Source organism: Etheostoma cragini, chromosome 14 (assembly GCF_013103735.1).
Source record: "Etheostoma cragini isolate CJK2018 chromosome 14, CSU_Ecrag_1.0, whole genome shotgun sequence".
Taxonomy (NCBI): Eukaryota; Metazoa; Chordata; class Actinopteri; order Perciformes; family Percidae; genus Etheostoma; species Etheostoma cragini.
This window is the reverse complement of record NC_048420.1, coordinates 7,209,287-7,224,642: the sequence shown is the minus strand read 5'-3', so window position 1 is coordinate 7,224,642 and position 15,356 is coordinate 7,209,287. Positions and strand designations below refer to the sequence as shown.

Here is a 15,356-nt window from a genome sequence, read left to right as displayed (position 1 = left end):
ATTTGTTGCAGTGTTATGTCATCAGGTGGAAGCATAGACCGTTACGGTCTATGGGTGGAAAGCACTAATTGTCAATGGGGGTGTTTTCAGAGCATCCCTGTTTCACTGGTAACAGTCTGTCTTTAGAACACCCCCCTTGTTTTCATAAGGGGAAGATTCCAGATTGGCCCATCTGAGCTTTCATTTTCTCAAAGGCAGAACAGGATACCCAGGGCTCGGTTCACACCTTTCACCATTTCTAGCCACTGGGGGGGTCATAGGCAGGCTGGGGGCACTGGATTAGCCCAACCCACTGGGGACAGACTGAAGAAAGAACTAGAAAGCCTGGTTTTAGTGGTTTGCTGAATATTTATTTAATTGTGAGTGTTTAATTTACAGTCAGTCCTCCTCTACCATGTTGAAGACATCGGCAGTGTGGCAGCATTTTACAAAAACAGATAACGGGAAAAAGTTGAATGCAAAGTTTGTAAGTAACAGTTTGCATATGGCAGCTGGACTACAAACATGGCATATCACCTAAAAACGCTAAACTAACTTTTCCGCGTCAGGTTTCCCTGTCTGTTTTGAGTAGACCAAATGAACATATCAGAAATGGCATATTTTATAGTCTAATAATCATTTTATAACTACCGGCACACCCACCCGCAACAACGGTAGCGTTCCCCAGACCCCCCCAGACCCTCCTAGACCCCGCTGGATGTTAAGCCTCTACCCTCCAAACGCAAAAATAATATTATGGAAGGAATTATCGACTTTATGGCTCAGGATATGAGTCCCGTTGCTGTTGTGGAGGGCTGAGGTTTTAAGAACTTGTTAATATACAGCGCCAGCACGCCACACCATCATGCATGGACTAACCGGAAAATGGGAGGGACCCAAAGAGAAAGTTTCAGAGTTATTGCAACACAGCGAGGCACTGAGCTTTACCACAGATATGTTTAAATATACAGTATAGATTAAAGTAGACGTGCCTTTTGTGTTTCAGAGTAAAAGCTTTAAATTAATAGTCTATTCGTGTCTGAGCCGTTGTTCAGCATGTTCAGCCGCTCCGCGCGAGGACATGCACAGACCGCTGATGCAGCGCTGTCAGAGCCGACAGACGAGTGGCATTCCATTTCCAGTCTTTAACTTAAGCTAAGCTAATTGCTCACTGGTCTTGCTACCCTACATATTTATCACACAGACAGTTGTATTGATCTTCTCATTTAACACTCAGTAAGAAAAGAGTGTTTTCTACATCAGCTGTATGCTTGACCAGCAAGTGGTATTTGAGACTCGACTTACCCCGATGGCAACTAAATTCACATTGACAGTACATGTAAATAACTTCACTCTTGTCGGCAGAACCATCTGGAAAAGCAAATTTGACACTGAACTTGCGATTAAAAATCCATTTCTGCTCAAGGAGGTTAGTTTCCGACAGCCAGCCACAATGTTCCTCCTGCATGTCTTCCTGATGCCCAAATCACAGAATATGCGTGCATTAATCTCGCGTCCCAAAAATGTGTGGCATTTAAAGGAATAAGTGTTCACTTATTAACGTGTTAGTTTTTGACAGCCCTAAGAAACAGTAAAAGAATCAATTTGACTTTAGTTCATGTCCTTGAAAACTAGTACATACAACAGACTGACACAAATGTTGATAATATTGTAACAGTTTTAAAGCTAAAGTTACTATCTCCCTGTCTCTCTGCGTCTTCAATAACCCATCTAATAAACAGGGACTGGGACAAGTAGAGAAGCCGTGTGGCATAGCCTTTGGTCTGCTTCACTAGACCTGAAAACAACCATTTCATCTGTTGAGCCAGCAGGCCAAATCAAGTGGTCTTTATTAAAGTTGCTTTGATGGATTCACCCGTGGCCTCCCCCCGCTGTGATCTATCGCCTCTCCAGCCGTTGGAGGTCGTAATAAACTTGTTTAGCAGTGGGGTCACTGCATGCAAGCAGAGCATGTGAGTGTTTTTTTTCGGGTGGGTGCTTCTCTGCTTGCACAGTACGTTGCGTGGCTCAGGTCTATCGTCACAACCCGTAGGTCATGATGATATTCGTAGTTTCCTCAGAGATTCTAGCATGATTGCATCATATATTATACACACCTTCAAGCTACAGTATGGTCAGGCCCAGTCACAGTGCTGTTATCCCTCTGAGTAATTTTACTGTCTTGAGCTGCTCCTGAATATTTTCCTAATAGAGTAGTAAATCAAAAGCAGTTGAGCATGCGTAAGTCCTTCAGATTCATTGAAGCCATACATAAAAAGCTATTTATTTAAGCTATTTATTTGTAAAAAAAGAAATGATCTCCTTTTCATATTTATTTTTTTAAGTATCTCTGAGATGCATTTGAATAAGCAGGCCATGTAAAACACAGAGACCTGACTCACAGTTCATTATGCTTAATGTCTGATTGCTGCGCTTGTATTAAATTTGCAGCAGTCAGAGTAAATCACACTTCTGAATTGCATTAAGCGAAGGAGACGAGATTGTTACGTGTTGTGTCTTTTTGTCCTTCAGTGAATGGAGCACAGCAATTGTACGTGCACAATGTCTTTGTATTGTTGTCTTTTTGTTTGTATGTTGTCGTTTTTTATCTTGCACTCCTGACTGCAGAGCAGTTTTCCCATTTGGAATAATAAAGTGACTGAACAATTAGCACATTGCAGACATGGACAGCCAACGTGCGTGTCTTCTTCCAGTTTGCAAGGGCTGCTGTCCCCAGCGTACACAGGGATATCCAGGTCAGAGTTACTGGAGGTGAAACCATCCACTTTCTAATGGGTACCACAGGGACCACTCTTAGTGGATGATTCATCAGACCAATGGTCGGCAGTACCCCTTTTACTTCCTGAGACCAGCATGTGTGGCTTGTTGGAGTTTATGTAGCTTACATGGTAACAAGCACCTGGCACTGTGGATTATAGGCACCCAAGAAGATATATGATTTTATTGTTTTTTACAAAGTAAAATTTTTATTTACAGCTTTGTTCCCAGATGTTATTACAAATGTTTCATTTTTTTAAAGTTAATCACACCAGTGAAAGTGTATGATTTACTTTTATGAGAAAAAATCTCTCACAAATAAAGTTTTATGACAGGTGTGCCTGGAAAGAATCGTGAATATTTCATTCTGAAAGGCCCTCTGGAAGATACAGCAAAGGGCAAAGCCTGTTGTTGTTGCTGTTCTTATGGTGTTGTTTTATTAGCAGTGGTAAACCATTGAAGTCGCTATTGCTAATCTTACATTACATTGTGTATGGACTGAACTACAGTTTTAAACTAGGACTGCCGTTTTACAGTCTGATAATGCCACTGGCATAAAGTTCCAAACAGGCCATTGCATAGAAGAATTATAACTTAATATCTGACATCATATGTAACACAAGTACCACAATCCAAGTTAATAAAGCATTTAGTGTGAAATTGAAACTTTCTAGTAGATTATCAGTTGACTTTTTGTAAACTATATACAAGGCTGTGAGTTATTGGTCACATTTATTTACATCAAACACAATGTAAGTTTTCATACTTTAATATAAAAATAGGTATTAAGATAAAGTGTCTCTAAACATTTATCCATTATTCAATTTTATTTTATTTTGGGCTGAGTAACTGGTCATATGTAACTGCATAATCTGATGTTAGTTGTATTTTTGTCATCCGTAGCAAAGCCCGTTGCTCTCTCAGCTGAACAATCCGTATTAAAATATAGTCTGGCCACCTTTTGTTAATAAATAGTGTTGGTTGAATTTCACACTCAGTAATTCAGTAAAACCAGTCATTTGATAAAGTGTCGGTACATCTGCTCAAGCAATTGCGAACGTCCCCGTACAAGATGTCCAGAAGCTGAAACCACCAACACTCAGATTCAATTACTATTGAGTAAGGTTCAGAATATTCATCAGAGGCGACATTCACTTTATAATCTGACATCATGAAAGAGCCAGTGTCGTCAGAAGTTTGCCGGGCGCACCATCATGGTTGTCGTGGTTGCCATCAGATTTGGACCCTTCCAATAGTACCACTTAATGCCGTTGTAGCGAACCACACTGGATGAGCTGGGGTAATAGATGCCGTTCAGGTTGGATGGGCCACAAGCCTCGAACCACCAACCTGGAAAGGGAATGAATCAGAGAGTTCAAGGAAAAAAGAGAGGCACAATTAATTACATTTAAACCTCATGAAATGTAACACCCAAATGTACAGCTGTAAGTCACTAGTAACTTTATATTGGGGCAGAGGGAAAATGAAATGCACTTTGGGACTTTTATAAGGGGGTGGGCAGAAATGTTTAACAAGAGGTGTTATGAGTTGAGGGAAGTTGCGTACCTCCAGATGCGAGCTGGGCACACTTGCAGGTGCAGCTGTCGTTGTCTCTGTCCTTGGTGCTGAACTGGGTGCCAGTGTGGGTGAGGCTGCTGGTCCGTCCAGCAGTGCCACTGAAGCCCTCGACATGAAGGCTGGATTTTGAGAAAAATGTGTAAAAGAGCAAAGAATTTCAATAAAAATCCACTATTCATTATTTATCTCTGCGTGGGGCAACTTTGCTTGTTGGCAGCTCTGCATGGCAGTGAAGGGTTACTGCCCGTTTTTTTTCTGAAAGAATTTAATGTTACGTTGGTAAAGTGAATGCGGGGCAATCATGTTTAACAAAGCGGCTGATCTGTGTACCTTAGTACTGCAGGATACCGGAGTAATGAGAGAAGCAGCTTGTCTAACTTGGTGTCCCCAACTTTCTTTGGTTGGAGCTGCTGTGTAGGAGACAGCTTGTTGCACACTTTTAATTTGTCGCTCTTTGTCTGACTTGTGTAGTATAGATGCAATAGAAGTAGGGCAAGACCCAATGTTCTTCTCTACTACAGCTCTACCTTCTCATTTAGAGTCTTGTACAGCTGTGCCTTGTGCAGTAATACATTTAAATGAAACTACTACCTGTAGACCACTGTAGAAGATCATAGTCTTAGGTTTCCATTGTTGCCAAACATCAATACAAAAACTAACCTAAAGAACTCATTATTTTTTCCTCCATCCTGTGCTTTGTGAAAGAACCCAAACACTATCAAAGAAATCTTGGCCCAAGTTAAATTGAGTCGCTCCATGATTTCATACAGCGTCCCAGGCAATAGTGTGGGTGCATGTGCGAGTGTGTGTGCATGTTTGTGCGTGTGTCAGTACTGGTCTGAAGAGAGTGGACTAAGAGGTCAGCCTTGCTGTCTGGCCTCCTCTCAGCCCTGTCATTCTGTCTCGTTAGTACCGGACTTGGCCCTGAGCCATGTGACCCATCCTCCGTAGCCCAGGGCACGCTGTCTGTGAGGACTAAATGAAGAACCCTCCTCTCCAGTATCAAAGTTCACAGGGCAGGGTATCACATCATGAGCGGCAGCAGGAGGGGAGTTTGAAATAACGGTGGAATAGCAGAGAGGCTGGAAAAATTCATGAGGGGATATTTTTGTGAGACAACTTAACTTTTCTCAGCGATGTGGTCAAAATTAAAAACAATCAAATTAGACAGGATGGCAACCGCAGGCTACAGGATATCCCATTGGAAAGAGTAGACTGTGCCAGCTCTTCTTATTCTGCAGAACCTTTGCCTTAGCCATGGCTTCCAGATGTATTAGTTCAACTATTCCACCAATACCACAGACCACATGCTAATCCTTTTCAAGGTGACTGTCTTTTCATATTGTTATTGTATCCTTTAATGACAAATATACTGTAAAATTAAAAGGAATGTACTCTAAGAATGACTGTTCTTGGCTACCTCAAAGAGGAAAGGGATCTGTCATGCAGATGTTTAATGTACCATCATGAATAATGGTACTGAGTTTTAGGTGAAGACCTGCATGTTGCTCACACTGGATGCAGCTGGGGAGGAGAATTGCTTCGGCTGACTAGTTGCATATCACCGCAGCTCCGGCTTGGGAGGTTTAATATAATCCCACAGACGAAACCAGCATTTTGAGCATTCTAGTAAAGCTGGTACATATTGAACTAGTTACACAGAGCATGATCTCAGAGGTAGCCAGCTCCATAGGTGATCATATGCAGTCAGGTGCTTCACCTCACACAGGGTTGCCTAAAGCGAAATTGTGAAACATTCAGTTTCATCGCGCTAATTGTGTGGAACATACTCCGGCAAATGCAATTTGCCGCAGTATTAGGGACCTTGGAAAGCATACACCCACATGTGATTATGATTCTTCATCTCTCAGAGCATCAATCCCCGTAAACTGTCACAAAACAAGGGCAAATTCCTATGAATTTATATGAAATATAAGCTGAACTATTTTAGTTACTATATTTGGCTTCAGCACACCCACACATAATCTTGTTAGTGATTGCAGGCTTGCCTAGGACCTTGGTATGAGTTGTTAGGTCCTGGCAGGGGCAGGTATTGCTGAGCCTTCCTGTTATACTCCAGTGGGAGTGGCTCCCCTTGGGGATTTTCAGGGGCAGCGGTAGCCACGCTGGGAGAAGAAAAATGGACGCATACGAAAGTGGCTGCGTGCCCTCCACTAAGCTCAACGACATTCTCAAAAATAGTCCAGGTAGTTCCTTAACTTCTGTCTTCAGGGATAAGAAAGCTTGGCAGTTTGACCGGTTGATAACTGTTTGTATGCATAATGAAATTAGATTTTAAAAGACTAAAGAGTAGGAAACGGAGTCTCGGTTCACCTGTCTGGGAGGCTTTGACACATTTTCCACACTCCGTGTCCGCGGACAGCTCCAGACTTGTACCGGCGTTTGTGTTTTGTGCGTTTTTAATACATGCAGCCACTTTACTGCAACCGCTCCACCTGCAGGTTGTCAGCTGTGTGTCGGCCTGGTATACTCTCGGTCGGCCGAATTAATCTATCTCTCTTTCTATCTCTCATCTATATAGGATCATGTGTTGCGTAGCTCTCCACAAGCAGAAAAAAGAGGACCTTAAAAGGAAACTTGCTGGTTCAAATTTAGGACTAACTAGCTAAATAAAGTTGATAAGCCGTTAGGAAATAGATTAAATAGCCCATTAAAATACTATACTACATACTACTACTATATACAAAACATTGCACGAAAATTTAATTACCGTTCATTTATCATTATCGAGGTGAAATGTGCATTTAATCGTGATTTTGATTTTAGGTCATATTGTGAAGCCCTACCTGAGTGTACAAGGACTGTTTTAGTTTAGCATGTTGTCATTTGTTGTGCAATGTAGTAATAATAATAATACTAAATATGCTTTGATAATTGGATAATTTAGTACATAAAATAGTCAATTTGGACCTGAGCACTAAATCATCAGAAGCCTGCATGTTCAGTATTGAATTTACATGATTTTTAACCCTTGTGGTGTCTTCCCGTCAAATCTGAAAATGAACACTTTTGTTGAGGCTTTATATCAATGTTTTTACGGGTTTTTTTACCTTTTTGTCAATTTTTTCAACATTTTTGACACTTTTTTTCAACGTTTGTCACTTTTTTTGACGTTTTCAACACAACATAACACTAACTTATTAACGGTATTTTTACAGTTATTTTCGGAAATTTGGTCAGTAAATCTCATTTATAGGAAATTCTACCTAATGTTTGAGTTAGAAAAAGCAGAAATTAGGAACTATTAAGACTAAAATTAAAGGAAAATATGTTGATAGATAATCACAGACTGGAATATTTCAACTTGTACTCAAACAATTTCAATTTTCTTTTTCAAATGCTATAAAATTGAATCAGACACCCCAAAATGAACAAAAGTAGAGATTTGTACTTGCCAAAGAGCGTTGTGTGGAATCAATCATGTTATTTTGGGTAATTATAATTGGGTAGTTACAAAGAACATTGACAGAAAAACGCGTCAGTTTGACCCGAGGACAACAGGAGGGTTAATGCTGGGACCTGTAGTTGTTGTCCTCTCCGTCTGTGTAGAAGCGATCGTAATGTGAGAAAGCTTCGTTCCCCTCTCTGTCCTTTAACTGCACATGCAGGCTGTATTCCTGGGAGCTGGTCAGCCTGTGGATGATATCATTCCCGAGCCAGTGTTCCCCAGACAGCTCTCCAAAGCCCTGGATTAGACACAAACACGGAGAAACAATGGAACATGAAATATGCTGGGCTATTTTACCAGTGACCTGCCAAATGTTTTTGGAGTTAACATAAAAAAAATGAACCTCAATTTAAAAATCACATTAATCATGTTGATGGCCTAAGACTGTCCGCTGCGTCTATGAAGTGAAATACTCCACTCCCAAAGCAATGAGCAAGTCAATTGAGACTTTAATTTACTTTAATATCCTACCAATGCTCCTCTGTGCTTGCAACACAGAGTAAAATAAAAATTGGCTTTGTGGGAAGATGTAGTGTTTGTTTGAAGTAGAGGGCTGCACATGAACATACGTTTTCTATCACTTTTTGGCATTTGAAAACAACACTCAGTGCTCACCGATGCAGACTAAACTGTGCAACAACGTAGGAAATGTTTTTTTGAGTAGTGAAAGAAAAAAATGCTTAAGAACAGGGCACTCTAAAGGGTTTATTGACTTTAAAAATGATGAGAGTTCTGTGTTATAGCTGGACCCAATTGTCCCCCAATCAAGACAAGGATCAATGCTGTTTGTCATTATCACAATAAGTGGAAAACTACATAGGAACCATCACTAAACAGGCTACTTGTAAGTGTAATAATTAGAAAAATGAAAGAGTCCTGTTAGTATTCACATGTGGGTATAGCATTAATACTTATCAGTGGCACTGTTGTAGTCATGTTGTGGACTACTTTCTCGCGTTATAAAAGAAAAATATAATTACAATGGTTTATTATCCTGCTTCTATGTAGTCAGTTTGGGTGTTGAATGAAGTTCAACCACAGTTTTCACAGCAGTGTTTACTGATCAATCGAGATTTTCGTTAGACAGCACTCTCCACCACCGTCACTAACTCAGCAATTCAGGGAATACATTTTGGAGGAATGATGTTGATTCTTCCAGTAGATTATCAGATAAGCAGTTCTGGCAGCTTTCCTTTAATTTATCAACCATTTGTACATTATACGGAGGTAGTATTTAAAAAAACGGTTATATATAAGAAAACTGTCAAGGAAATAACTCTGTACCAGACCCGGAGTCAATCTTAAATGATATTAACAGGCACAGTAATAGGAATATGATTTCACCGCAGCGTAAAATGTAAACAGATACAGTGAGCTGCATGGGCGTGCTGGCTTTGACATAAATGGTTTCACATCATGGGAATGGATTTTGCGAACCCAGTAAGATTATAATAACAACCAATGTTGTATTCAAAGAGACTGGGTAAGAAGAGGGAGTAATGTGGCTTTGGCTAATGAGACTCACAGAGGGCTGTGTCGAAGTTGTTGTTCAGAATGAGTGTTAAGGTGGGGGGTGCCGCTCACATTTCTACCGGTATCGGTACCTAAATTTAGCTGCGTGTATCCAAAGAGACACTTTTGCAGCACTTTACCTGCTGCAAAATTGTATTTTAGTTATAAAATAATTCCAAACCTATTTGTCCTATTTACTTAGAACAATAACACACACCACAAAATTAAAAAAACCTCCCCACCTTCCTCTCAGTTCCCAAACCCATCCCTACAACCTATTACATCAACAACAACAAAAATGTTACACTGCACTGTAACTGTTATTCTTGTATCTTCTTGTTTTTATTTTCCAATTTCTTTTATGAATGTTTTAAATAGTTGTTTTTTGCTCTTTAACGTTTTATGTGAAGCGTTTTGAATAGCCTTGTTGCTAAAATCTGCTATAGAAATAAAATGGCTTTGCGTTGCCCTACAACCTCCAGCCTGTCAGTCTACCAACAGGGCATAAATAACGCCGTTGTGCTTGTCTAAGAGGAAGTGACACGTTACCCGCACCGTGCACGCTTTCGGCTTGCCGTTTTATTACATTGCAGCTAAGGATGCCTGCGTGGCGTTTGGAAAAGGGCAACGACACTTACGACCGCTTTATCAGCATCGCCGTGACTCCTTGAAGGCGCCGTAGTCTTTCTCCATCTGCACCACCTCTTACGTACCCAACAGCTCCAACAACTGATTTAGTAATGCTGCAAATAGGTTCACTAGTAGTAGCAACATCATTTGGTTGGTACCCTAGAAAGTACCTTTGGTTGGTACCCTAGAAAGTGCCTTTAGTTGGTACCCTAGAAAGTGCCTTTAGTTGGTACCCTTAAAAGTACTAATGTGTATGCTATCTGACTGTCAATAAGCACGGAACCAATCAACCCTGATCATATTTTCAAGGCATAACTGGAAGTATTCAAACTCTATCACTCAGATATTTAGCATTCTTTTTTTGTCTTACAGAAGGGCATTTTCTCCTCTGTGTCCCTCTGTGTCCTAAGTCACTTTGTCTAAACGTCAAACTCTCGGTTTGTTATTGCTCTTAAGTGAGAGTAAATGTATAGTGAGAGCCTTGGAGCATTTATCATTTGACCAGCAAGGCCTGGGCTGCAACATTTGATCAACGCCGCCCACAGTGCGGTCCAAGGCAGCAAAGCATTTTAGTACATACGTTATCTGCCATCTACAGGGCCCCTGTGCTCCCACGCCCCAGCTGTAACCAAATATTTATCATCCGCTTGTAAAAATATTGTTCTTGAAAGAGGTTTTTTTAAAGCTTTTGTTTTTCTCTCTCTTTCTCACTCTTTCGGTTTGCAGTCTCAGTACAATCTGCATCCTATTTCCAAGCCGTGGCTATTGATTTTGTGGCATGGGAGAAACAAATTGCTAGTCCGCTCAGTCCCAAACTAGCCTCACTGTTCTGTGTGTAACGTAACACAGTCGAAAAAGGCTTGCAAGCATATGTTTTTTTCGGAATATTGAATATTGAACGGAATATTGATTCTATTGAGAAACCTTTTGTGATGAGGTTCAATTAGAGCATGCGTGTTTGTCTGTATGTGTCAGTCTGTATAGGAGCGTGTGTAAATGGGTGTGTGGGAGCATGACACGGAGAGGGGAAAGAGAGCAGGTGCAATAACATGGGGGGTGGTAGAGGACACGAGGGCGGCCAAATACAACAACCGCAGGTCACCTGGGATCACAGGCTAGCCGGTATCCCACGCCTCTCCATGCTGAATAACTTGTGGACGGTTGTTGGAACCTCCTGTCCAGTCCCACAATGCCGATCCAAACTACCTATACTAATAATGATGCACTTTAACCCCAAGTCATCTGCAGAACTCACCATTTTGTAGTCTCTCCACCCACGATGGAAGTTAACGGAGCCGTTTCTCCGATGCTGCAGCACCGTCCACCCACCACCTCTAGTCTTCATGTCACAGAACACCTGTGGAAAGAAATGCAGATTAAAAAGCTTTTATTCCTTGGGGCTGAATAAATGCAGTTTTTAAGAAACAGTGCTTAAGAAATGGTGTTTGAGGCAAAAAAGTGTTGCTTGGTTGCATTCTTTGGCTTCTACTGTGTATCTAATGGTCTTATAGTCAATCAGGTATTTCAGATTAAATCAGTAAACTTTAAAAGGTTAATGAGTCATTGTTTTTGACACTGGCGGTAAATACAACATAGACATATTATCACTTTGTAGTAACCACATTTTCTACATTCATTTTCCCCCATTCTCCAGATACACGGCATTACATGGAGCTGTGTTTCACGCCACCTGGCAAATGCAAGTCCAATATTCCCTCTCCCTGGGTCTCCATGGCTTTGAGGGAGATAGCTGGCTCTTAAACAGCTAAATGCCCCACTGTGTTAACTAGGTTGTTCTTTACAGTTGTTTGGTGCTGGGCCAGTGGTGTATAGTGGGAATATCAGCGCGACCTGCTGTGGTAGAAAACAAGGTTGCTGAGACTAAACCAAAAGAATAAATTTGTTTCTCATAAACCAAAACAATATTTCAATGACAAAAAGTCCAGCGTGCAAAACAATTAGCCGAGAGTGGACTAAATGTTCTGTAGACAAATGACTAATTTGCATTACACATAATCTGTTTAATCATTGTTGATATAGAAATATTGACAAGTGGCGTGATTCCCATTTAACCACAGTTAATATAGACACTTTCCCCACTGTTACTAAACTGATATTAAAAGCTGTTTAGCCTTTTCCAAATAATGAAATCATAAGTTAAAACATGTTAAAATTCTCTAGATTAAGGAGAATGTAAAAATATTGTTTTGGTTTCACTATCATATTGGTACCAATATTGCATTAAAAAACAACAACAACAACATTCTTTTTTTTTCCTATATCCATATAAGTCTGCATGCGGTTGGCATAGTAGAAGACTGGCAAGCAGGATTTTCTCATCCTGATGAGGGACCCATCCATATGCCACACGCCTTCGCTGTCCAATGTCAACCACACAAAGCACAACTAATATTTGTACAACAGACAATTCAGCATACATTTTGTGCAGCTTAGGGAGACCAACATATACAATCGCAGTGTGTGAGTCAATAACCTGAGTTTGGTTACGGAGTGATTTACAAGAGAAAAGAGGAAATAAATTACACAAAGAAATAAAACACGCTATAGTCTCTGTTATTTGAAGGATGCCTTGGAAACCTCAGGAATCGTGGGGTGGGGGGAAGTGCGGGGGGGCGACCCAACATTGCAGTGTGTCACGCAATGATATGACCCAGGTGGGAAGGAAAAACTAACATATCAGCATGTTCTCTTATCCCCTTGAGTGGGGGGCTGAGGAAAAGGCATCTGCGTTTTTGGTTAGACACACTGTTTTCTTTCTTACTTGCCTGCACATTTTGCCAAATGTAGGATATGTTTGGGAGAACAAATAGGAACAGATTGTGCTATTCATATAGTGACAGAAATTGAAATTTAGACTTATTAAGGGACCTGTTTTTCATATTCAAGGTGTTCGACTGGACCTATTCCAGCTTTCCTTCGGTACTGTGATAAAAGAAAATGTGTGAATTTCTCCCGTGGGTGGTAAGATTAGATCCTTTTCAATTGGACTAGTGGATTCTGTGTGCATACCTCAAAGCTCCAGGGTAGGACTTTGTCAGTTTTCTTTGGCACAATGTTGTCACCTCAAATCATAGATAGTGCCACTGCCAATACCCTCTCCGACCTGCAATGTGCTTAATTACTGATGATACCAAATTGATTTGCTCTGCTGGTTGCTTGGATGTGGTCCAACATGTGAACTATACCCTGACCTGTCTCAAGAGTTGGACGGTACAGATGCTGGTTTTGTGGACAGCATCCCAACGGCTCTCTCTATTTCGACAACTCGACTGGCTATTTTCTGCTTTAATGCAATGAGAGTTTCCAGTACTTAATACTACAGTACTTACCCAGAATAGGAAAGCTAAATGAAGGTCAAAAGGCACTCAGGTGTTTTACCTCTGAAAGGTAAAGTGTAGACTGGCAATAAACTGTGATTACCCTCTAGCACATTAAGCCAATGTTCTGGCCTTAAAAGCCTCACAGTGAATACATACAGGATCTTGAAATTGATTCATTTAAGTCATTTCCCAAATGTGGTCTTCATTCTGATTTAGAACAGGTCCATAATAAATACTCCAAACCCACCTGTAAGCCAGCAAGAAGTCAGTGAGGGCCAAGCCATTAGAAGAAAATGGCGAAATATTGAGGAGTTAACTGTTTTTATGATTTAAAAAAAGATTTTGCTTCACGGGTCACAATTTGTGCTTAATATTATGAGCCCTGTGCGTAGGTATCTCTCCAAAGTATGCACAATAGAGTTATGAAAATTTAAAAAAAAAAATTGAGCTGATCCAGATGAAATATTTGGTCCGTAAACACCATTGTTATTCACAGCCTTGGTAATTGAAAGTTACATAGATGGTTAATAATAAGTCCCTCATAGTGAAATCTGCATTCCACACGTGTGGATGCTTTTTGTCTCTGGTCCAACTGAGAAAGCCCGCTCTCTGCTTTGAAAAATAGGGCAATTTGTATCTGCCCCACTTTTACGCAGCCACCCAGATTGCCACACTGGAATTGGATGGCATAGATTGAAAGCAGCAATGATTTGGGAAGTACAAACTTGCATCAGTGGAAACGTACATTGCCCCCAGTTGGCAGGAAACACATGGCACCAGTGCCTAACACCTGGCTGCCTTGCCCACAGGAAATAAAGAGGAAGAACAGGGGGGGGGGGCAGTGGTGGTAAGAGATGGTGCCAACCAGCAAACTAGACTGAAAGTAATGAATGAGAAAAAAACTGCTCTTTCTTTTTCTGTGGTAAGCTCCGAGAGTGAAGATCCCAGCCGCAGCTAGCTGGGATTTAAAGAAAGGATAGCCTGCTGGTGGATGTCATGGTTGAGTTAGCCAGAGTCAGCTGTACTTCAGGTCAGCGGAGGTACATACTAAGCTTTTCTGACTTTGCATTCAGCAGCGCACACTCACTGTGAACCCTGCAGGGCATAATGCTCCTGTTGCTTATTACTTTAGCTCTCTGTAAACCAGCATGGCATTTTCCATCAAACTCTATACAAAAAGCCCCTGCAGATTACCATGACATTACACTTGTTTGTCCAGTGTTTATGCAATCCAAAAGGTAATGATGAGCTCTCTGAATGTCATTTTGTAGTTTTTATGAGCTTTACAGTATGCACGCAGCGCCAAAAGAAATGATCCCGGTGCTAAATACTGAACGACGAATGGGTAAAATGTCTCCCAAAAAGTTTCATGTCACAGTCTGTTAGGTGATATTTACAAGAAAAGGCCAATGACCTTTAAAGCCTTACTACCTTGACAGTCTGCGTGGAGTTAGGGAGGCGTATGCTATATATTCCACTCGCTGTCACTCCAGATCGCAGGATGTCCGCGCAGTCCCTGAAACTGAGCGGCTCCTCCTTGGGCATATTGGTGATTTCTGAAAAAAAACAACAAAAAAAAACAGGCTGGCCTTTTATTTACAGATGGCAACCTTATGGGCTTTGCACACTAATCCCAACCCCATATGGGAGTTCTCTTGTAACGGTAAGCTCTGGCTTAGGCCTGCAACGTCTGCGGTGCAGACATGAGCGTAGTGTGCCTGGGATTTGAATTACAAGCTGTTCTAGATGATATTTATACTTTTTTAGCCTATATTACAAATCCCATGTTCATTAATTGAAACATTGTAGATCCCTTTTTTCTCTGAATTAAATTCTGTTTTTATTGATGCAATTGTCTTTTTTGCACTAAGGAAGTAATGAATCATAGGAATGTGTTATATAATTGTATGCCAAATACTACAGAGTGAGTAATCAGTCCTCCGTTTCATATTAATTATTAGGCTATTGGGTAATCTCTGTTCCACCTATATAACATAATTATGTAAGTCTATATCTTTTCTTTAAAACAACTGCTGTTGGTTGTACAGTTTGGTCCTTCAGAGACAGTG

General features: G+C 40.8%; 1 protein-coding gene across 1 annotated transcript in view; it reads right to left on the bottom strand.

The window, feature by feature from the left end:
• Positions 1-2,598: 2,598 nt before the first annotated feature.
• Positions 2,599-15,356, bottom strand: part of angpt2b (angiopoietin 2b) — a 22,445-nt gene continuing 9,687 nt past the window's right edge. Inside the window, exons 5-9 of the mRNA XM_034892043.1 lie at positions 14,719-14,843; positions 11,202-11,303; positions 7,876-8,042; positions 4,324-4,454; positions 2,599-4,107 (exon numbers count right to left, since the gene is read on the bottom strand). Of these exons, the coding sequence (XP_034747934.1) occupies positions 3,947-4,107; positions 4,324-4,454; positions 7,876-8,042; positions 11,202-11,303; positions 14,719-14,843 (686 nt within the window). The 3' untranslated portion in view covers positions 2,599-3,946. The remainder of the gene's footprint in view (positions 4,108-4,323; positions 4,455-7,875; positions 8,043-11,201; positions 11,304-14,718; positions 14,844-15,356) is intronic.